Source organism: Phaethon aethereus (genome assembly GCF_964289735.1).
Source record: "Phaethon aethereus genome assembly, chromosome: 20".
Taxonomy (NCBI): Eukaryota; Metazoa; Chordata; class Aves; order Phaethontiformes; family Phaethontidae; genus Phaethon; species Phaethon aethereus.
In genome coordinates this window covers 7,061,256-7,083,159 of record NC_138596.1, presented here as the reverse complement: position 1 = coordinate 7,083,159, position 21,904 = coordinate 7,061,256, and the positions used below count along the sequence as shown (strand labels likewise).

The window sequence follows — 21,904 nt, the reverse complement described above, 5'->3', positions numbered from 1 at the left end:
CACAGCAGAGACATGGCCCGACGCCTTGCTCAGGCACGACCTGGCACGTCGCAGCCCTGAGCCAGGGCCGGTACAGAGGAGCCGCGGCGGCGGATGGGCGCAGCCACGCGCCGGCTCGGCCCCGAGTGCCCGCCGGCACTGCCGGGTGTGCGATAGCTGCAGGGCTGGGGTGCTCGGCCGCGTCCCCCACAGCCCGGCCCCGAGGCTAATTAATGCCTATTGGACGTTTGTCCTAATTACGCTGCCCTGCGTTTCTTGCCAGCATGAAATACCTACGTGGGGATTCGGTGCCCTTTGGCCGAGGAGATCAAGGACTTCAGCCAACAACAGGAGATGGGGAAGGACCTGGCAGCCCGGAGCTCAGCTGGGGCATCCTGCTGCGGGAAGGGGCTCGGCACTGCCCCGGCAGTCCCCGGGCCGAGCTGTGAATCCCAGGGCCCCGCGAAGAGACGGTGCCAGCTGACCCTTGGCCGGGGAAGGCGGACGGCAGAGCCGGCCAAATCCCGTCCTGAGCAACTTCCACGCTGCTGCCGCCGAGTCAGCACAATCCCGCTCCTGCTTTTGCAGGCAGGGAAGGCGCCATGCCGAACTCCTCCAGGCTGACCCACCCAGCACCTTTCACAGTGGGATGTGGATATGCCGGGGGGTGCCCCCGCACCCTGGTCCTGCCAGCACGGTGTGGGACTAGCGTCCCACGGGGCATGGCTGGGAGGCAGCCCAGGCGCAGGATCTGGCCCGCTGCTGCCAGTTTCTTGCTGAAGAGCGAAGGGGTCTGGCAGAGCAAACCGCGGTTTGGCTTCCTGAGCCTGCCTGCGCGGGCCAGGCTGCCTGCGCAGGCAGTGCAGGCAGCACCCAGGCTTGTGCAACCGGCATTTCCCTACCCTCGGGGCCCCGTGGGCCTGCGGAGCTGGGCCCCTGCCAGGAGAGGCTCCGCCGTTCCCTTCCTCACCCGGGCATTTACGGGAAGGCAGTTGCAGTTCCCGAAAGGGCCCAGCCCAAGCATGACTCTGCACCTGCAGCTCCTTGCTGGGCAAATTCCCTCCTTTACCCCCAAAACCCATCCCCGCTGCGGCCACCAGCACCGCTGTCCTGACTGCGAGCCTGATTAAGCACCTCTGAGACCGGGCACGCTCACTTCACGAGTGGCTTGGCAACACATAGAGGAAACGCCTCCAACTTTTGCCTGCTCAGACATGCCGTGCTGCCCACACGATGCCCGAGGGACTCGGGGCATCTTGCCCTGGGGACAGATCCTGCATCCCCGGAATGGCATGGGGCCACCAGCTTTTCCAGCTCTGGAAACAGGACTTGTGCCAAGCCTGCCTGCCCAGGAAGGGAGAGCCCTGAAGTTTTAGTGTTAGGTGGTAATAAATCAGAGCAAACAAAGCTCAGGGAAGGGGAACGTGGCGGGACTTTCTCAGTCCTGATTATTATTCTGTAGCAATTTCCGTGTGAGTTGGGGCAGGGTTTTTACCGGAGCAACGGTGGCTGCTCGGCTCCGCAGGAGGACTGCGCTTTCGTTTTTAAAACCATGGAAATAAAAATAAAATAAAAGGGGAAGGGAAGAAAAAGCTTGAAACTTCGGTACAGGGAGGCGCTGCCTTTGCCAGCTGGGCTTGAAGAGCAGCCTCTGCTCTGGCGGGGCTGCGGGCTGGGATGGGGCAGGCAGCAGGGGCAGGCAGCAGGGGCAGGCAGCAGGGGCAGGCTCCCCGGGGGTTCCTGCAGCAGAGGCATGTGGGGATGTGCTCGCTGATGCTGGGGTTTGCCTCAGCATCGCTCCTCCACCTCACGAGGGTCCCATCCTGCCCCCCCGCATCCCCAGAGCGGAGCAGGGAGGGCATGGGGTGGTGCCAGCCGAGGTCCCAGCTCCACTCCCTCGGGGTGGCCCAGGGCGAGGGGAGAGGGAACTCACTTGCAACCCCCCCACCCTCCCAAAACTGATCTAGAAGGGACTCGACTGCAGCCTGCACCTCCCAGTGCTGGGAAGGGGCTGGGATCCCCCTGCCCTGCTCCTGCAGGGACCAGCAAGCCCATCTGCAGCACCCAGGGGTGGGGAGACCCATGGGTGAGTTGAGAGGGGACAGCCAGGGACAGGGGACCGTATCCCCCAAGGCAAAGGGCCCCCTTGCCCCGCTCCCCAAATACCATGTCCATACTCACCCGCTCCCCGGCTGCCCTCCTCGCTCCGGTCCGGTGCCTGGAGCATCCTCCTCCTCCTCCTCCTCCCTTATAGCCGGGCGGGGGCAGGCGGAGCCGCCGCAGGACTGTCCCCTCCGTGGGCATTGTCCCCAGGCGGGGCCCTGCCTCCGCCTGCCCGCAGGGCGCACGGGCAGAGGGGGACAGCTCGCACCCCGAGCCGGGAGGGGGATGGTGCCGGTTGAGTTTATTCGAAACGCCATCAGGGGACGGGAGGGGTGGGGCAGGGGCTGTGCATGGCGCAAAGCCACCCTTCCCCCTCGCACGTGCCTGGGGACCCCAGATCAGCGGCAGACCTGGTCTTGGGGGACGGGAAACCCCTAACCCAAAAGAGAGGGCCTTTTGAGGGCACCTCAGTGACCCTGCAGGGGTGCAGCAAGTGAGGGGATCTGACCACGGCACCCTCATTTGGGTGCACGGCCATCATCAGACCCAGTGGCCCAAACCTGGGGACATGTGGGCTCAGGTCCTTGAGGCCAGCACCCCCCTCCCGCCAGCCAGCACCATGGAGTAGGACTGAAATAACTTTTTGGGAACAGCCTCCACCTGCACCTTGTGCAGAGAGGCCGGATCCTGCTCTTGCTGACTGAGGGACCTGATGCTGGGGCAGGATTGGACCTTCAGGTGCTGGACATTGGCCCTTTGGTGTTGCCACATTCAGACAATCTCCTTTCTATGGTCCAAGGCCAAGCAGGGAGATGCCGAAAGCCCCGGGAAGTCCAGGCTGCTGCTGGGGCAGCCCCCTCCCACACGCTGAAGGACGCCAGTTTCTTCAGGCACAGCTGATATTTATCCACGAAACCCTTTATTTGGAGCAAAACTATAAATAAATAAGTGTGAACAGAAACCAAGTGGATTAACAAAAAAAATTAACACAAGGCTATTTCAATTTAATACATGGTTAATACCGGGGTGCTCTGCGCCCTCCCCAGCCCTGGGCACCCCACCCTGCACCCCGGCCCTCGCTGGCCGCTGTCTACAGGCTTATCCCCCCGGCCCCCTCTATCTGGGGGCTGATCATGGCCAAGGTCATCCAGAGCCGTGTTTGCTCCGGGGCCGCTGGTGTGAGCCGCGGGGTTGCGACAAAAACCTGATTGCGAGAAGCTGGTGGGACACCTTGTCCCCCCCGCGCCCCGCTGAGTCAGGGCCTGGCCCTGGGTGAAGGCAGCGCAGGGTGAAGGCAGCACAGGCAGGGGCTGCGGGGGGCAGGGGGTGAGGAAAGGTGCAAGCTCAGCTCTCCCCGAGCCACGTGCCTGCACCGGCGCGGTGGCGAGGGACAGGAGGAGAAGTGACCCCGTGTCCCCTCCTGTCCCTCGGCTGTGTCAGTAGGGGTAGGGTGAGACGGAGATGAGGAGGAGGAAGATGCTGGGTGCCCGCTGCCTGCCCGCGGCCAGCGCCTGCACCTTGAGGCGGTGGGTGCCAGGGTCCCGCAGCGGGCGCAGGGTGGAGATGATGCCACGGCCCCGCTCGGTGCGGAGGGCGAAGGGGCTGCCGGGCTCCCGCTCCAGCAGCGTGAAGACGGGGCGGTGGTGGAGGGCAGCGCCCGGGGCGAGGTGCACCACGTCACGGCCGGCAGCGATGCCGAGGGGCAGGGTGAGCAGCTGGTACTGCAGCGTCGGGGGGCCAGCCGAGCCGCAGGCCGGGCTGCAGCGACCGACACACAGCCTGCACGAGAGCCGGGGGGAGGCGGGATGCGGCAGGGGGTCAGGAGTGGACAGGGTGCCGGGTCCACGATGCCACGATGCCCGAGAAGGGGCAGGGTACAGGCACCCCCAGCCTCACGGCAGGACTCACCCGGGGCTGGAGCCTCTCCGGTACCCGTCAGGGCACGGCACGTCCGTGCACTGGGCACCTCCGCGGGTGTTGAAGCACATCTGGCTCGCGCCGCACTGGATCGTGCCCTCCGCACACTCGTCCACATCTGCAGGCAGAGAGGGGACAAGTTTGAGAATGTCGGGGTGCCCGTGTGTCCCATGCTGAGATGGGCATTCAAACCCCAGCTCCCCCACCCTCCCACCCCTGCCTGCCCTGTTGGACACTGGGGCGGCAAGACGAAAGCACGCGGGTTTGGCGGCGTGCTGAGCCTGCGAACAACCCTCCCTGGGGAGGAGGAAGACTTGCAGCCCCAAAGGGACGGCATCCAGGGCACTGTGGGGACTGGGGTCACACCCCACGGGACACAGACATCCCGCCAGGGCAGGGGCATCCCTCCAGCACCCCCACACTGACTGCGGCAGGTCTTCCCGCTGGGCAGCAGCCGGTAGCCGGGGGGGCAGAGGCAGCGGTAGCTGCCCGGGCTGTTCCTGCACTCGTGCTGGCACTGGTTCAGCGTCCGGCACTCGTCAAAGTCTGCGGGGCAAGAGGGGTGAAGCCAAGCGGGGAAGCATCGGTCCCCTCTGCTGCCCACTGCCCTGGGGCAGCCTGGCTCCCACCTCCCCTTCGCGACACAGCCAAGCCTGGGGAGACCCCGACCCCATGGACCAGGGTGCAAAAAAATGGGAGAAGCGGCAGCAATAGGCACAGGAGCTGCCTTTTGGGCACAAAGTGGCCTCCAAACTCTCTGCAAATTCCTTCCCAAATATTTCCCCTGTGCACACTCACCAGTGCAGGTGCCATTCCTCTTGACGAAGCCTGTGGGGCAGGGGGGGTCCCGGGTACCCAGCCCCACAGCCTTCGCCACCCTGCGGAGGGCGAGCTGGGTGTAGAAGGACCGTCCCCACGGGTGGCTGCTCGGCCCCAGCCAGCGCAGGAGGGGGTCTGGGGGGGTGCTGCCCGTTGTGACCCCTCCATCCACGCCCCCCGCTCCACACTCGCCCCCTGGCAGCAGGGTCCTGCCGGGGGGGCACAGGCACTCGTAGGAGCCCCGCAGGTTGCGGCACTCAAAGGCACACGGTGGAGGAAACCGCAGGCACTCGTTTATGTCTGGTGGAGGAAAGAGCTGGGGAGTTGCAGCTGGATGGGGAAACTGAGGCTGGAGCAGGGCAGGGGAGTGATGTGGCCTGGTGCCCTGTGCCCAAGAACATGTCCCCTGAGACCCCGGCTAGTACCCAGGCATGGCCAGCCAGCACCCAGCGAGTGGTAGCCGGGAGGGCAGCTGCAGCGATACGTCCCTGCGGCGTTCTGGCAGAGCTGGTTGTAGCGGCAGGCGTGGGACCCCTCGGTGCATTCGTCAACATCTGGAGAGCAGAGCGGGGCCGGGGTTGGGGAGATGGCACCACGCAGCGGGTGCCCCTCACCATCCTCATGCCGCCCTCGGGAAGGCTCCGTACCAACGCAGTACAGCTGCTGAGGGCCTGGAGTGAATCCCGGCGGGCACTGGTCTCCGTCAGCCCCTGGGAGTCAAGCAGAATGGTGAGAAGGGACACGTCACTGCGGGGACATGGCCTTCACACCCTCACAGCCACCCAGGACCAACGAGGGAGCCCGGCATCTCCGTCCCCATCCCTGGGAATCCCCCTGTTACCTGCATCGAGCGAGGCACGGAGCTGGAAGCGGAGCTCCTCCGAGGCCGCGTCGTAGGAGGCTTTGATGGCGCTGGCCCGGACGTGCTGCACCCGGGGGGGCTGCGGGCCCATGGGGGGGTCATACGTGATGGTGTGATTGCAGTGGACACGGGTGATGTGCCCGTCCCGCAGGAAGCTCTGCACTGAGCCCCCCGAGAGCTGCCCCGCGCCCGTCTGCACATAGTGCTCACTGAAGTCCTGGGGAGAGGCGAGGGGGGGGATCAGGCCACGGACCCCCCGGGCTGCCAGCACGGGAGTCACAGCCCTGCGAGGAGGACGGGCAGTGCTGGTACCTGCAGCAGCACCGCAGCCTCGCCGGTGCTCTCCGGCACGGAGCCGCGGATCACGCTGTCCAGCAGCAGAGCGCCGGTGGCATCTGCGCCCCGGGCGAGGTGGGTGACCCACAGCAGCTCCCCTGCAAAGGGGGGAGCAGTGAGTGGCATCCCACGGCACCCCCAAACCCAGCTCCATCTCTGCTGTGAAGCTCAGCCCAGTGATGGGCTGAGTCCCCGGGGAACGGTGCATGGGGCAGACGGAGGCTGAGCCAGGCAGGACCCGGCTCCACGGCCCCGGGCACGCCTGGCATCCCTCACCGGTGGCAAACTCCAGCTGCGACTCGTGCCGGAAGGTTCCCCGGGTGAGCAGGAACCCGCCCCGGGCCTCCCCGCCGGCGTGCGCCAAGGACCAGTAAACAGGGGCGATGATGGCGACCAGCACCCGCATCAGCGGCCCTGGGGGTGGGGGGGAAAGGGTGTCACCACGGAGCCGGCAGCCTCCTAAGGGGGCACCCAGCCCTCCCCAACTGCCCCGGCCCCCCCTCGCCCACAGCGCACAGCACAGACTTGGGGTCCTGTTTTGGAGGCGGGGGGGGGGGGGAAGTCTTTCCCCCAAGATTTTCACCGGACACAGGTCAAAATCCTCCCTGGGGTGAGGGCGGGGACAATCACCTACCCACGGCGGGTGGGATGCTGCCGATGCTGCTCCGGATGGTGGCGGTGCCGGAGTGTGGGTCATCCAGCACGCTGGCATCAAGGGTGGTGACGCCGAGCTCGTGGGTGTTGATGACGCCGACCAGGCTGCCCCGCACCCGGCGTGGCTCCCCTGGCGCGAAAGGGCAGCGGCGTTGGGGCTGCTCTCCCGTGGGAGAACGGGGCTCCCTTCCCTGTCTCCCTTCTCAATAATTTGTGTGCCAAAACCTCATTTTCTAGACGGGAAGGCAGCCAGAGCAAGGCGGACAGTGTCCCTAGCCGGCTGCACGCCCAGTCCCCGAAGACCCCGTGGGTCTGGGCAGCACCGTGCCGCATCGACAGTGCTTGTGGCCCCGTAGCTTTTGCTCACCGGTGTGCACTAACCCCCCCCAAACTCTGCTCCGTATCAACCCCCACGGTCCTGGTCCCAGACCCAAGCTTTTAGTTGCTTCTCCTCCAGCGTGCCCGGCAGCAGAACACCAGCAGCCGCAACGAGGGCACGCAGGGCAGCCGGCGCTTCCGCCGCGCTGCCAGCCAGCCCAGCCCTCTGCTCCCCGAGAGGCGGCGGGAGGGGACGTGCCCGTGCGTTTAGCAGAGCCCCTGGGAAACGGGGATGCAGCCACGGGCAGCAGTTGCAGCAAGGCTGGGGAGAGGCGGGCAGGGGCTGGCAGGCAGCGGGGGCTGGCAGGCAGCGGGGGCTCAGGTGAGGGCTCGTCTGGGCTCAGACCTTCGGATGAGCAGTGGGAGAGACAGGAGAGGGCAAACCAGAGAATGAATCAAGGGGTTTAGGGCAAGCAAGGAAAGGCAATGCTCCTCCAAAGCACCGTGCAGGAGGTCTTACCCCAGGGTGTAACGGCACTGCGGGCAGCCCCAGCCCCCCGAGCCAGCCAGAAGCCCCGCAAGCCCCAGGGCAGACACCCACCTTGGACAGCCAGGGAGACGTGGGCGACGGCGGAGCCCAGGGCGTTGCGAGCGAGGCAGGAGTAGCTGCCGGCGTCGCGGCGGCTGACGGCGGGCAGGAGCAGCGTGGCGTTGGGCAGGATGCGGGCATGGGGACCCTCAGGCAGCGGCTCCCCGTCCCAGCGCCACTCCACGGAGGGGGTGGGCTCCCCCGACACAGCACAGTGCAGCAGCACCCGCTGCCCGGCGCGCACAACCACCGCTCGTGGCGTCACCGCCACCGCGGGGGCATCTGGGCAGGGAAAGGGATCCCGGTGGTGCTGGATCATTCCCCAGCGGTCGGGCTGGTCCAGGGGCTGGGGGGTGACATGATGTGCAGTCCCTCAAAAGGAGGGTGCAAAGGGGGGCAGCACTCACTCTGCAGGGCCAGGGTGACAACCTTCGCTGCCATGCCCGCGTCGTTCTCTGCCACGCACCGGTAGCGCCCTGCGTCAGCACTCTGGTGGTACCAATGGCATTTAGCACCACGCTCGGCTTCGCTGTGAAAGCTCCCCAAAACATGCTGGCAACCCCCAGACGCCACTCACCCCAATGCCGTGGATGGCCAGGGAGCCATTCCGCAGCGGGCGCAGGTGCCCACCGGCCACCACTGGCACCCCATCCTTGCTCCAGTGGACGAGGGGCGTGGGGTGGCCCCGGGCATCACAGTCAAGGAGGGCATCGCCCCCAAGGGGCTCCACCTGGTAGGTGCTGGGGTCCCCCCATATGATGGGTGCCTCTGGGGAAGGGAGAAGGGTGGCAGAGGAGGAGGGCTGGCTGGGCACCCCGGTTTTCCTGCTGGCACCTACCTCTGATAGAGACGGAGGCAGCGGCCCTGATGGCACCGGCGCTGTTCTCAGCGTGGCAAATGTAGGTCCCACTGTCAGCGCGAGTGGCTGCCTCCCGCCGCAGGGTGCTCCAGCCGCTCTGCCCTGACACGCCGTCTGCAGGGTGCAAACCCCCCCAGGAAGTGTGGTTGGGGACCAGCTGGTTATAAGCCCACACAGCCAGACATGCCAGCACCCCGGGGACCCCAAAAGGTGGAACAAGGACTGGGGTGGCACCAGGATCACGTCATCAAGCAGCAGCATCCTCTGCCGCCTGCCCGCAGTCCCCCTGCCCGCAGTCCCCCTGCCCGGGCGCAGGGCCACCCACGCACCGGTGACGAGCTGCCCGTTGGCCGTCCAGGAGATGCGGGGCTGGGGGGTGCCCACGGCAGCACACACCAGCTCCAGCCTCTCGCCCTGGCTCAGGGCGACGTCTCCGGGCAGGCGGGTGAAGGTGGGCAGGGTGTGGACGGAGAGGGAGAGCCGGCGCACAGCCCTCCCGGCCGAGTTCACCGCGGTGCAGGAATAGCCCCCGGCGTCCCCTTCCTGCACAGGGAAAGCGGGGAGGCCGGGGGGTAGGCTCAGCTCTGGGGTCCGGCTGCAGCCCTGGCTCGCTGGGCAGCATCTCTGCTGGCTGTTGGGCATCCAAAAAGCCGCAGCTCTGCCATGGCCACTTTTTCCAGCCCACATTAGCAAACTCACACTGCCCCAACCTGCCAGCCCGTTGTAAAGGACTGAGTGGGGCTCTCCCTCTGCCAAATATTTTTGAAAGCAGCCAGGATGAGGCTTGGCTAAGTGACACCTCAGCCCACCAGCCCCAGCCCGGGGACACGGCAGGGCACAGAACAACCTGGGCTTTCTTTCCAGCGGCAAGAGCCGCTTGTTTTCCAGCTCCCCGACCTTACAGCTAGCTCAGCTGCGGGAGGGGACGGTGCTCACCTGGACGTCCCTGAGCAGCAGCTCCCCGGAGGGCAGGATGGTCGCCTTCCCCCCGCCGCCCCACACCGGGGCTCCCTCCCGGCTCCAGGACACGCGAGGCTCGGGGACGCCGCGGGCAGCACAGGGCAGCAGCACCTCCAGCCCCGCCAGGACAGCCAGCTCTGCCGGGCTGGCTGCGATGGTGGGGGGCACTGGACGGGGCAGGAGGGCAGGGACTTGCTCACACCCTGACAGCCACGTTTCACTGCAAGGTGCCAGGGAAGGAGCCAAGCAGAGGAAGGGGCGAGTGCTGGGGTCCCGGTCCTGCCTTACCTTGCACGATCAGCCTGGTCCTCCCCACAGCGGTGCCCGAGGGGTTGCGAGCCACGCACAGGTAGGTGCCCGCATCCCCCGGGGAGGCCTGGAGGAGATGCAGCTGCCCGCTGGGGAGCACCTTCAGCCCGGGCCCTGCGGGGATGGGCAGGAGTGAAGGGCAGGACGGGGCAGCGCAGCCGTGCTGGGGCGCGGATGGATGGCGTGCAGGGACTGCTTCGCCTACGGAAGGGCCCCGTCCTGCGGAGTCCCCAGGGAACGGCTCCAGCGGCCACGGCACCCACCTCGGACGGCAGCCGGGAGCCAGGAGGACCCATGCACAGTGACACCCAGCACCTTGCTGGAACGCCTACAACTTCTGGGCACCCAAATCTCCCCCCAGAGAGGCTGGCAGGCAACGCAGGCTCTGCCAGCCTCCGGCGGGCTCCCGCTCACCTCCGGTGATGCCGACGCCGTCCTTCTGCCAGGTGACCGCTGGCCGGGGGACCCCGGTCGCCTCGCAGGACAGTGCCGCACTGCTGTTGACCATCACCATCACCATACCGGGCAGGGGCTTCAAGGTGGGGGGCTCTGCGAGTGGCAGGGAAGCATTGCCCACCGGGGCTGACCCGAGGTGAGCCAAGGCACGGGGAGTGGGACCCCGGGAGCCGTGTGTACCGTGCACCGTGAGCCGGAGGTGTTTGCGGGCTGTGCCAGCAGCGCTCCTCGCCGTGCAGGTGTAGCGGCCAGCGTGTGCAGGCAACGCCTGCCTGATCTCCAGGGCCCCTGGGAAGACAGCAGGCAGAGGGGAGGTCACGGGAGGTCTGGCAGCGACCCGCCGCCCCGCCGGGGCTGCACTGCCCTGTGCCCGTACCTGTGGGCAGGACGCGGTAGCCCCCTCCTCGGCTGCCCAGCTGAGCCCCCTCCTTGCTCCACGACACCGTGGGTGGGGGCACGCCAGAGGCGTAGCAGGTGAGGACCGCGGGGGACAGCCGGGTGACAACCACGTCCGTAAGGTCATCGGCAATGGTGGGGGGCACTGGAGAGGTGAGGGAGGGACGTGAGTAGGGCTGCATGGGAATGCTGAAGGGGAGCCCATCCCCATGCACATGGGTACAGATATATCTGCTTCCCCTCTTCCCCCCCCCCATGCCAAGTCCTCTAGAGAGGACCCAACCACACAGGGGGCTGAAACGCACCCACATCATATCCGAGGCGGTGACAGACCCCAGGAAAGCCGCTCGCGGCAAGACTCACAGCCCCCAGAATCTCACCGTGGACGGACACGAGGAAGTCCCTGCGTGCTTCTCCGGCGGCGTTGGTGGCGATGCACTCAAACCGCCCCTCGTCCTGGGGACCGGGGCTGGTGATGAGCAGTGACCCTGAGGACCGCAAGCTGCGCAGGCAGAGCACGTGTTGGAGTCAGCCCCTGCCCCGCGGGGAGCAGCGAGAGGGGGCAAACCCCACCCTACGGCAGGACCCTTCGGCAGGCGAGGTGGCCAGTGCTGCGGGTACCTGTAGGCGCCGGGTGGGAGGTGTGGGTTCAGAGGGCGGCCATCCTTCTCCCACCTGATGTGGGGCTCAGGGGACCCCCGGGTGTCACAGCCCAGCGTGGCCGGCTGCTGAGCCAGCAGGGTGAGGTTGGAGGGCCCAGGGGCGATGGCGGGAGGGACTGCGGAAGGGTACGGCAGCCATGAGCAGAGGACAGCAGCACATCGTTGTACCGCTGAGCGCGGCTCAGCAGCAGTGGGTTGAAAGGGGGTGAGCCCTGGAGGGATCTGGCTTGCTTCTTCCGCTTACCCAGGACGCGGAGATCCAGGCCTCGCCGGTCAGAGCCAGCGGGGCTGGATGCCATGCAGAGGTAGTAGCCCGAATCCCGGGATTGAACGGGGTCGATGTGCAGGGAGCCGCCTGGCAGGAGCTGCAGCCTGGGGAGGGAGAGCAGGGAGCCCTGCGGGGCTCTGCATGGCCGGGCTGCAACGCACGGGCACACGCGCCTGGGAAGGTGCGTGTGACATTGCAGCCAGATGTGGCACGTGTCCCCTGAGGGACAGAGCACAGACTTTCGCGGAGGGACAGTGCTGGCTCTGCTCCAGGCACGCCAAAACGCCTGTTGGCACAGAGCGCGGCACGATCCGAGCGCTGGCTCTTGGTGCTACCAACCCACAGAGCCTCGTACCTGTTGCTCCCACGGAGGGGCAGGAGCCGTCCATCCTTCCACCACGTCAGCCGGGGCACGGGCCACCCCTCCGCCCGGCACGGCAGTACCACCGAGCCGTTCAGCAGTGCCCTCGCCTCCTCAGGGCCCGGCTGGATCTCCGGGGCCACTGCGGCAGCACCCAGCCGGCACCGGAGAAAGGCAAAGACGGTGCTCAGGGGATGGGGAACCTCAGCCCAGCCCAGCGCCGTCCAACCCCCCTTCCCATTACCCCAACCACAGGGCACCCGATAACATTGCACATCCCCAAACCACCAGGGACGGAGCTGGCGTTTGCCGCCAGCGAAGCCCCGCCGTGGGGCACCGTCGCTCACCGTGAACCTCCACCTGGACGCGCGGGCTGGTGTCCCCCAGCGTGTCGGTGGCCCTGCAGCTGTACTCGCCGCCGTCCGCCGCCCCCACGGCCCGGATCTGCAGGAAGCGCCCATCGGCCAGGACCTGCCTGCGGGCATCCTCCTAACGCCCCAGGGAGCCCCGGTCAGCAGCTCTGCCCACACCGCCAGCACGACGGGGCACGCGAAGGTGGATCCCGGGTCCCCTCCCACGTACCCGCAGCGGGGAGCCCTCCCAGTGCCACTCGATGTGGGGGGGTGGCACGGCATCCTCCGGGCACTCCAGGATGAGCTGCCCCCCCGCCACAGCAGTGATGCTGTGGGTCTCTCCAACGCTTGCGACGCTCAGAGGTCCTGCGGGACGCCTGCCAGGTGAGTCGGGGGGTGCCACCTGGGTTGGGCACCCCTAGACCTGTCCCCATAAGTCATGCATAGCCCCTGGCTCTGCAGGACAATCATGCTGTGCTCCAGATCTACCCCCCCAACGGAGGTTTCATCAGCCCCCACTGCTCTTCTGATCCCCCCCGCCGCGATCCCAAGGACGGGTGCAGGGGCTGCTCCGGCTCTCTGGTCCCGCAGAGCTCTGACCACCCCGCAGCACCCTCTCCCAGCACCCTCCTTGCCGCACTGCTGGGGCCACGCTACCTTGGATGCTGACATGGAAGCTCCTGCTGTCTTCCCCGGCAGGGCTAGCGGCCAGGCAGGTGTATAAGCCAGCATCGGCCACCTTTGCAAAGCCAGGAGAGGGAAAAATTGAGGCATGAAAAGAAAAAGCAGGCGGGGAGAAGAAAAAGGAACGCCTACCTTGGCGCTCTCGATGTGGAGGGTGCTCTCGTTCCCCGGCGCGAGCCAGGGCCCTGCCAGCAGCCGCCCATCCTTCTCCCAGGTTACAGTGGGCGTGGGGACGCCCGTCACCACACACGTCAGCTCTATCGGGGTGCCCACGGTGATGGACATCTCGGTGGGATGGGGCGCAGCCTCGACACGGGGCGGCTCTGCAAGGCGCACGGCGAGGCGGCTGGGCTCATCCACTCATTGCTCCCAAAAAATCGGCTGGCTGTCCCTCCCAAACCCCAGGGGCAGACACGCACCCATCACCAGGAGGTGGAAGGCTTTGCTGGCCTCCCCCAACTCGTTGGCCACCAGGCAGGAGTACACCCCCGTGTCGGCTGGCCCCACGGCCACCAGGCTCAGCCGCGGGCCATCTGGCACCCGGTTGCTCTGCCGTGCCAGCGGCTCGCCGTCCTTCAGCCAGGTCACCGCCGGTGCTGGGGACCCGGTGGCTTCGCAGGTGAAGGTGATGTCGGAGCCCTCGGCCACCATCTGCTCCTCGCTGCTCTCTGGGCTCTCCAGGATGGGCGGCACTGGGGAGGGAGCGATCCCCCTTAGCGGGGCCGTGGGAGCACAGCCGGGTCCCCCAGCACTGGGAATGGGTTTGGCAATTCCCCGGTGTCCTGCGAGCACCCAGAGGACTGGGTGCTCTGGGACTGCGCTCAGGCTGGTCCCGCCTTGCTCCATCCTCCCTGTGCCCACTCCCCCAGCCAAGTGCCGGCTCAGGACCCTGCTTTGAAACAGAGCTGCAAAGCATGACACGTGCTCTGCCAGCAAAATCGGTGCTTGTGTGCCCCCCGCTCTGCTCTCCCCAAAGCCCCCGCTGCCCCGTACCCCGTATCTGCAGGACGAAGCTGCGGTCGGCCACTCCTGCCTGGCTGGAGACGACGCAGGTGTAGAGCCCAGCATCGGAGACCTGTGCCTGGGAGATCCTACCCCACGGAGCGCGGCGCAGGGATGGGGAGGAGACGTCAGCTCCGTGGTGCAGCCGTGGCCAGCCCGGCACGCAAACCTCCTGGGTACGAGCCCCAAAGCCAGTGGCCAAGCATCGCTCCGGGGTCGCTTCTTACCGGAGGACGTGCCCGGCCGAGAGCAGGGTGACGCGGGGGGACAGGCGCAGGGGCAGCCCGTCCTTCAGCCAGCTCACGTGCAGCGGCGGGGACCCCCGTGCCCGGCACTCCAGCATCGCCGTCGCAGACAGAACGCCACGGACCACCTCCGAGTCATCGGCGCCTCTCTCGATGGCGGGTGGGACTGGGCGAGGGGACAGAGGGGCTGACGGGGCTGGGGGGGGGGGGGGGCGGGTGGCCCTGGTGCTGCCCTGCGGGCCCCGGCCCCACTCACCCAGCACGCTCAGCGTGTGCAGCTGCGCGTCTTCGCCCGCGCTGTTTCGGGCCAGGCAGGTGTATGCCCCCGAGTCGGCGGCCTGGAGCCCCTCGAGGAGCAGAGAGCTGCCATCCGAGGCCATCCTGTGCGGGGAGGATGGGGCAGTGACCTGTACGTCCATCCTTAACATGCCCATGGGACGGAGAGGCTCTGTGCTTAGTTGCAACCAGTCTGCAGATTTTGGGGCGTGATGCGAGGCCAGTGCAGGAGCTGGGACCCCACCGGGGCGACAGCAGCCACGCCAGGCTGCAGCACTGTCCAGGATACCAGGGCTTAACCCAGGACGATGCTCCTCAGCAAACAGCGGGACGAGCATGTCCCAGCCCGGGCGGGGAGAGCGGGGAGAAGCAGCAGGACTCAGCCTGCCCTGTACCGCTCTTTCGCACATGGGGAAACTGAGGCACGGAGGGGCTGTGCCATGGCTAGCTCATGGGGTGGTCCCCCCCGCCTGAGACTCACCGGATGCGCGAAGGGGGATGCGGCCCCAGGGGCTGCCCATCCTTCAGCCAGGAGATCTGGGGGGTGGGCTGCCCCTCCGCCCGGCACTCCAGCCTCACCCCTCTGCCCTCCAGCACGCTGTGCTCGCTGGGGACCCCCGCGCTGGCAATCCGGGGTGCCACTGCACAGAGAAGAGAGGGAGGCTGAGGAAGAGGAGGGGGAGGAAGGTTCCCCTGTGAAGGAGACCGCGCAGGCACCCCCCGACCGCCCCGGGGAAGCCCTACCTCGCACCAGCACCACGAAGTCCTTGCGCGTCTTGGCGCCCGGGCCCCGCGCCAGGCAAGTGTATCGGCCCTGGTGGAGGGGCTGCAGGGGGCTGAGCAGGAGCTGGCCCCCCGCAGACACCAGGCCCCGCTCCGGGCTGCTCTCTGCGAGGAGACGGGGTGAAGGGGGCTGCAGCAGCTCGCCACCGCCGAGCCCTCCCCAGGCACGTTGTCACATTGCTTCCTTCCCCCCCCGCCAGGACCCAGGTTTGGGGATTTGGTTAAAGCGGAGGTTGGGGCTCTTCAGCGCGGGGTGTTTGCATCGTGCGTTGCTGGAGCTTTGCAGGAGGAAAGAGCCGCTGGTCTGGGAGCAAACCCCCATCCCAGTGGGTAGCCCAAGGGCTAGTACCCAGAGAGCTCACTCCTGCATTCCTCCATCACATCCCATGTCCCCATCCCATAGTTTCAGCCTCAGGAACAAATCTGAGGCCTCTTAAAAACAAGCAGGGAAAACGCCAGCCCCTTCGTGCTCTGCCTCCTCTCCCGAGGGGCCCTGCAGTTCTCTCGTGGCAGAGTTAGAAATGGGGAAACTGAGGCAGGACTGCTCCAGGCAGGGCAGTGGTGAGGCTCAGGATGCCAGCCTGGCACAGCATCCCCCAGCACGCATACCCAGAGGGCTCCCGTCCTTCAGCCAGGTGACGGCGGGCGCGGGCACACCAGTGACTTGGCAGGTCAGGACGAGGGGACTCCCCACGTCAGCGTCCAGCGTCTCCTGTTGTGGGTCCTCGCTGCCTGGGGGCCCTGGGGAGGAGCAGCGGGGATGGGGTGTATGGGCAGGAACACGTGGACCAGGGTTTGCCGTCAGCTCCTCGGTGTGCGCTCGCAGGGCAGAGCTCCCGGCCGAGCCCTCACCGCTTACCGTGCACGGTGAGGATGAAGTGCTTCTCATCCTGGCCGGCCGCGTTCAGCGCCACGCACGTGTAGGTGCCCGAGCTGGAAGGCTGCAGGCGACGGAGCTGCAGCACCCGTGAGCCTGGAAGAAGCAGAGGGCAGGGAGTCAGCGCAGGCTGGAGCTGGGACCAAGCCCGGGCCACCACGGCGGCAAGCTGACCCGTCCCCCAGCAGCCGGCCAAGCTCCACGTGAAAGGTGTCTGGCCACCAAGGTCTCTCTTTGCGGTCCAAGGCCTCACTGTGCACAGCAGAGAAGGGTGCTGAGCTCCTGCGAAGCGGCAGCACAGAGTTTGCGGGACGCAACCTTGGTCCTTTCCGGGAGGAATCACCCAGCAGGCAGTTGTTAGCGTGCGGTTGTGGCTGAAAGCCTGAGCTCGAGTCCCGCATGCAGCATCCAGAAGGGCAGGTTAGGGGAGTTGGAGCCCGCCGGTGGGAGCCGGCGGCCGTGCCAAGCCCTGAGGGACAGGCTGTCACCCTTGACCCTCCCAACGTACCTGGGGTGACGGTCACCTCCTCACCAAGCCACAGGGCACGGCCATCCTTGTACCAGGCGATCTCTGCAGCAGGGTGGGATTGGACATCGCACGCCAGCGAGACGCTGCCATTTACTGTGCCGTCGATGCTTTCGGGGTTTGCGCCCGAGATCCAGGGTGCTTCTGCTCCAGCCCACCCCCAAAAGACAGTGCCAAGAGGGGAGCTGTCACTGTGGAGGCTGAGCTCTCCCGAGGGCTCCCCAGGAGGAAAGGCAGCGAGCGTCTCGCCTGCTCGGAGCGCACCGGCACCTCCGCCTCCGCGCGCAGGGCGAGCGTGATGAGCACGGGGGGTCGGCGGCAGCCGCGCTGTTGAAGGGTCGCTGAGGATGCCTTACCCTGCACGGCGAGGGCAAAGTGCTTCTCGGCTGACCCCGCCGGGTTCTCGGCCACACATGTGTAGCTGCCGGCGTCACCCACCTCCACCGCGGCCACCTGCAAAGGGGGAGCAGAGCCCTGCTGAGGGCTGCCCCGAGCCGGGGAGCTGCTGGGGCTCCACGGGGACCTCAGCTCCTGGCAAGACCAGAGCAGCCTCTCCTTGGGGAGAGAAGAGCACCATGTCCCTCCACCCAACGTGTCCTGCTGGCACAGCCACCCTGCCCGGGGGACACCAACCTGAAGGACTGTGCCACGCTCCAGGAGCTGCTGCCGTGGGCCGACCACAATGGGGACATCGTTCCAGAGCCAAGACACAGTGGGCACCGGGTGCCCGGTGGCTTCACACTTGAAGCGGACGGTGCTGTTGATGGTAACCGTCACCTCCTCAGCCAGGTCCTCCGTGCCACCGTGGATGGCCGGGGCAGCTGGAAGCAGGCAGTTATGGGGCTGCCATGTGCCTCCGTCCACCCCCCGCCCCGGCCCCCTACTCACTCAGCACCTCCAGCTCGTAGTGCAGGCGGTCCTGTCCCGCCGCGTTGGCCGCCTCGCAGGTGTACCTGCCCGCGTCCTCCTCCCGCACCGCGGGCAGCTGCAGCACCCGGCCCCCTGCGGCGCAGGGCAGGGTTGGGGCAGGGAGGGCTCTGTGGGGGGTCGGAGGGTCCCCTCCGACCTCGCTGTGCACAGACCCCTGTGCAGCCCCAATGACCCTGCAGGTCCCATGGGTGCTGTGCATGCTGGCAGGAGCAAGGAGACAGGATCCAACCCCCCCGTGCTATGGATGCTCTCAACCCACAGAGCTGCTGCAGGAAACCCGCCCAAACCCCACACCGAGGGTCCGTGCCCATTACCTAGCAGCATCAGCACCCCCGGGCCAGGGGAGAGGAGCTCCCCGTCCTTGTACCAGGTGAGCCGGGGGGGTGGGATGGCGTTGGTGTCGCAGTAGAGCGCGGTGGGCTGGTCAAGGACAGCCTGCCGGTGCTCCGTCACCTCCCCGTCCTGGTCTTCCTCCCGGTAGAAGATCTCAAGGGCTTCGTTGGGGCTTGTCTGCTGCTGGAAGAGGGGTGGCACTGCAGGAACAGGCTGTGGTCAGCTGTGGGGAATGGGGACTCACACCCCCAGGTGCAACCAGAGCATCTGCCCAGGCCTGACCAGGGCCAAGGAGATGCTTGTTTTCCAGCAGATACAAATCCTCTTCCCACTCACCCTGCTCTGCTCCCACAACGGACCTCACCAAGGACCCCTCCGCTTGCTGAGACACCCACTCCTCCAGGCACTGGCTCACCATCCAGGGCTCACCTTGGACATGCACGATGAAGTCTCTGTCATCTTCGCCCACGGTGTTGGTGGCCACGCAGGTGTAGTGCCCCGAATCAGAGATACCAGCTGGTTTGATTTGAAGGACTTGCCCCTCACTGAGGATTTGGAGGTGGCCAGCACTTTCCAGGAGCTGCACAGGGACCCCAGCCCCAAGGCAGGGAAGAAAAAGAAGGACAGGAGGAAGGTTATGCACCCAGGAGTGGGACAGAGCCCAGCCAGCCATGTAAAGGGTATCTTCCCCCTCCATCCACTAGGGAGGGTCCCCAAAACCAGCAGCTCCTCCCTAGTCACTGTTAGGACCTCACCTGCTTGTCCTTGTACCACCGGATGGTTGGCTCGGGCACAGCCCAGGTCTCGCACTCCAACGTCACCGTGCTGTTGACCCTGGTTTTCACCTCTTTCAAAGCAAATTCCCCTAACGGGTCATCTCTGGCAATCAAAGGAGGAACTAGTGGGGAGAGACAACACATCTGGGATGAGAGAAGAGCCCCCAATGCTCTTGCTCTGCCCTGATTAGTAACAGGCAGCATCCCAGGGAGCTGCTGACACCCCGAGATGGACCCCTTTGCCCTCCCCAGGGTAGACCAGAGGCTTTTTGGGGCCATGTCCCAAATATATGTGTGTGACTGAGCACCACTGCACGAGGTGCAGCTCCCGGGGATGAAGGGATGAGAAGGGAAGGAAGGGGCACTGGCCCGGTCACGGCGGTGGGGTCGCTGCAGGAATTAGGAAGGACACAGAGTTCTCGCACCCAGGACCTTCACGGCGTAGCTCTTCACAGCCTTCCCAGCTTCGTCGGCCATGATGCAGCTGTATGTGCCCGCATCCTCTTCCTGGGCATTCAGGATCTGCAGCCCGTGGCCACCTGGGCAAAGGGGGTCTCCTGAGAGGGTCACCGCTCACAGCCACAGCTGTCTATCCCCATGCAGCACAAGAAGCCATCTTAAGGGACCCGCTGATCACCTGCAAGCCTGACTTCAGGGGGTCTAATGCTCCTCTAGAGCCCAGTTTCCAGGCTTATAAAAACCAGTGCTGTCTCAGTGATGCTGCCAAGGAGGCTCTAGCTATTGTCAGACAACGCAGCACATGGAAGAGCAGAACCCAGCTGATGGCCTGAGCCCCTAGGGTCCTGCAGGATGATGACTTCTCACCATCCCACTGCCCTGAACCACAGCCAGGCTCAGAAGAGGCCCCAGTCCCACTCCCCCGGGCACGGAGCAAGGGGCCACCACAGTCATGCAGAGCCATTGCACACCAGCACAGTACCAGGGAGCAGGTGGACATTTCTAGAAGCTTTGAGGGGAACCTCATCCTTGAGCCAGGTGATGTTGGGAGACGGGTAGGCCAGAGCCTCGCAGACCAGGGAGATGGGGTTGTTGATGATCACTGTGACTTCTTCTGCGGCGGCATCGTGGGCACCTCCAGCAAAGGTCGGAGAGGCTGCAGAGATGCGTTTGCATGGCAGATGAGCATTAGCACCCACTTAGGCTTCCCAGTGCTTCATTCCCCCATCACAGAGCGTGATCTGAGTTCAGGGAGTTGGACTTGATCACAGCACGTGAAATACACGGCACATACAGCACAAGCCCAGCTTCAAACTCTGCCTTGTGTTGCTCCAAAAACACAGGGGGGGGACAGGAGACACACTCCCCCTTCCCACAGCCACCATCAGAGAGGGATCCTGCACTAGATAAGCCCTTTATGTTCCTTCAGGAGGTCTCACAAGGGCTTTCTGGCAGGTCCAGGAACTCATGCTATGCTGCTGGCTGCAGGGCTAAGGGATCCTCACCACCTGCCTGGGGCAGGCAATTAAAAAGCCCTCCAAGTCCATGTTCCCTGCTCACACCTGAGACTCTGCCTCCATCCAAAGGCATCTCGTACCTGAAACATCTAGCAGGTAGTGCTTGGTTTGATTTGCCACGGAGCTGGAGGCCACGCAGGAGTAGCGGCCAGCGTCGGACAGGGATGCTCGGGCCAGGTGGACCACGGAGCCATCGGGGGAGACGGAGAAGGTGTCCCCGCTGGGCAGAGGGTGGTTGTCTTTCAGCCAGGTGATCTTAGGCTGCGGGTTGCCTGCGCAGGGTGGAAAGCAGGTTTTGGCCTTCGTGCAAATTTTTTCCATGTGTACGCACAGCCTGACCGGGGTCACTGTGCTGGAGCTTTTCTGGGAAGCGGGGATATCAGCCCAAATCCAAAGTTATCATGATCTGGATCAGGTTTTTAGGGGCTGCTGGATGAGCCAGCAAGAAGAAAGAAAACTGTCCTGAGTAGGAGGTGATTAATTATTCCCATCACTAAAGGAGAAACCAGATTAGAGGAATTTTAGCTCTGTTTGGGAAAGATTGGAGCTTACATCGTGGAACAAGGTCCCCACGTGGGCGGCCCCGCCCCGGCGCTTCCCAGACAGCCCAACTGCAACGCCAGAAACTATCCTAAAAAAGCTCTTCAGCCAATTTCAGCTATTTTCATGTCATCGACTGGAGACATCCATTTGCCCCACGCCCCAAAGGGAGACTCAGGTCCCTGAGCCCCATCTCCCACCTGCTCACACCACCTCCGCTCCCCGCGTGATGCTCACCCACAGCCAGGCAGGACCAGGTGGCAGAGTGGCCCTCGGCCACTTTGATGGTCTCCTCTTCGCCTGCGTTTTCAATGTGGGGAGGAACTAGGAACACAAGCCACCGGGGACCTCAGCAGCTGGCCAGCTTCGCCGAGCCTCCAAGTTAAGGCACAGAAGACTCTGGCATTGCAGCTCCCACCATGCCCAGTCTTAACTCAGGACTGTCCCTGCAGGGATGAAGCTCTGACATCTGACCAGGAATCCTGCCACAGGTGGGGGACCCGTCCTTACCTAGAACCTCCACGTGGAAATGCCTCCTGGTCTCCCCAGCTACATTGCTGGCCAGGCAGGAATAGTGGCCACCATCCTGGGCTTGTGCGTGGGTGAGCCTCAGCAGCCAGCCCCCTGGAAGCACGGAGCAGAGAGGTCTCAGGGCCCCGATCCAGGCACCAGCCCATCCCAGCAGTGCTCCTGCAGGCCTGGAGCTCCACCTCAATTAAACCCATCAGCGCTGGGGCGTTGTCTTTCACAGCATGCACGCCTCATCCCTGACCTGAAAGCACGTGCGTGTGCTCGCTGGAGGTGACGGAGGAGCCATCCCGGAACCAGGTGACTGTGGGTGGGGGAATGCCGGTGGCGTCGCAGGTCAGCGTCAGGGCTCCATGCAGAGACACGCTGACGTTGGTGGTCAATCCTGATCCTTGAATGAATTCAGGAGGGACTGGAGACAGAAGAGGATGGACATCCGTTTGTAAAGCAGCCCCAAAGACAGCAGAGGAGCAAGGCAAAGGGGGCAAATTGAGTAAACCCAGCTTGTTCCTACCCTCCTGCTCATAGTTCGAGGACACAAGCCCAGAAGGACCATTAGCATTATCTGAAGTTGTCAACTTTGAAGGTATTATGGGACAGGTGACCCACAGCAAGTATCTGCCACCTACCTGCACCCCCAAGCCCATGCTTACAGATGTGACATCAAGCTGTCCACACACCCTGAGCCACCTCAGGCCTTTTCCAGCTCAAGTGCTTGGGACCTTGAC

At 65.3% G+C, this 21,904-nt stretch overlaps 1 protein-coding gene across 1 annotated transcript in view; it reads right to left on the bottom strand.

Annotated features, from left to right (window-relative positions):
• Window positions 1-3,013: 3,013 nt before the first annotated feature.
• Window positions 3,014-21,904, bottom strand: part of HMCN2 (hemicentin 2) — a gene marked incomplete at its 5' end in the record, with an annotated part of 37,337 nt that continues 18,446 nt past the window's right edge. Inside the window, 49 exons of the mRNA XM_082009059.1 lie at window positions 3,014-3,861; window positions 3,991-4,117; window positions 4,426-4,545; window positions 4,798-5,118; window positions 5,244-5,372; window positions 5,466-5,528; window positions 5,660-5,897; window positions 5,993-6,114; window positions 6,293-6,430; window positions 6,651-6,800; window positions 7,590-7,859; window positions 7,985-8,066; window positions 8,155-8,345; window positions 8,416-8,550; window positions 8,766-8,979; window positions 9,373-9,563; window positions 9,685-9,819; window positions 10,120-10,254; window positions 10,342-10,449; window positions 10,538-10,702; window positions 10,938-11,059; window positions 11,179-11,335; window positions 11,464-11,591; window positions 11,843-11,990; window positions 12,196-12,337; window positions 12,431-12,567; window positions 12,859-12,940; window positions 13,018-13,208; window positions 13,305-13,577; window positions 13,879-13,976; window positions 14,115-14,319; window positions 14,389-14,513; window positions 14,890-15,049; window positions 15,153-15,296; window positions 15,801-15,932; window positions 16,051-16,164; window positions 16,577-16,738; window positions 16,951-17,047; window positions 17,228-17,415; window positions 17,483-17,596; window positions 17,839-18,057; window positions 18,287-18,437; window positions 18,613-18,755; window positions 19,059-19,172; window positions 19,574-19,747; window positions 20,189-20,380; window positions 20,886-20,972; window positions 21,159-21,272; window positions 21,421-21,588. Of these exons, the coding sequence (XP_081865185.1) occupies window positions 3,519-3,861; window positions 3,991-4,117; window positions 4,426-4,545; window positions 4,798-5,118; window positions 5,244-5,372; window positions 5,466-5,528; window positions 5,660-5,897; window positions 5,993-6,114; window positions 6,293-6,430; window positions 6,651-6,800; window positions 7,590-7,859; window positions 7,985-8,066; window positions 8,155-8,345; window positions 8,416-8,550; window positions 8,766-8,979; window positions 9,373-9,563; window positions 9,685-9,819; window positions 10,120-10,254; window positions 10,342-10,449; window positions 10,538-10,702; window positions 10,938-11,059; window positions 11,179-11,335; window positions 11,464-11,591; window positions 11,843-11,990; window positions 12,196-12,337; window positions 12,431-12,567; window positions 12,859-12,940; window positions 13,018-13,208; window positions 13,305-13,577; window positions 13,879-13,976; window positions 14,115-14,319; window positions 14,389-14,513; window positions 14,890-15,049; window positions 15,153-15,296; window positions 15,801-15,932; window positions 16,051-16,164; window positions 16,577-16,738; window positions 16,951-17,047; window positions 17,228-17,415; window positions 17,483-17,596; window positions 17,839-18,057; window positions 18,287-18,437; window positions 18,613-18,755; window positions 19,059-19,172; window positions 19,574-19,747; window positions 20,189-20,380; window positions 20,886-20,972; window positions 21,159-21,272; window positions 21,421-21,588 (7,658 nt within the window). The 3' untranslated portion in view covers window positions 3,014-3,518. The remainder of the gene's footprint in view (window positions 3,862-3,990; window positions 4,118-4,425; window positions 4,546-4,797; window positions 5,119-5,243; window positions 5,373-5,465; window positions 5,529-5,659; window positions 5,898-5,992; window positions 6,115-6,292; window positions 6,431-6,650; window positions 6,801-7,589; window positions 7,860-7,984; window positions 8,067-8,154; window positions 8,346-8,415; window positions 8,551-8,765; window positions 8,980-9,372; window positions 9,564-9,684; window positions 9,820-10,119; window positions 10,255-10,341; window positions 10,450-10,537; window positions 10,703-10,937; window positions 11,060-11,178; window positions 11,336-11,463; window positions 11,592-11,842; window positions 11,991-12,195; window positions 12,338-12,430; window positions 12,568-12,858; window positions 12,941-13,017; window positions 13,209-13,304; window positions 13,578-13,878; window positions 13,977-14,114; window positions 14,320-14,388; window positions 14,514-14,889; window positions 15,050-15,152; window positions 15,297-15,800; window positions 15,933-16,050; window positions 16,165-16,576; window positions 16,739-16,950; window positions 17,048-17,227; window positions 17,416-17,482; window positions 17,597-17,838; window positions 18,058-18,286; window positions 18,438-18,612; window positions 18,756-19,058; window positions 19,173-19,573; window positions 19,748-20,188; window positions 20,381-20,885; window positions 20,973-21,158; window positions 21,273-21,420; window positions 21,589-21,904) is intronic.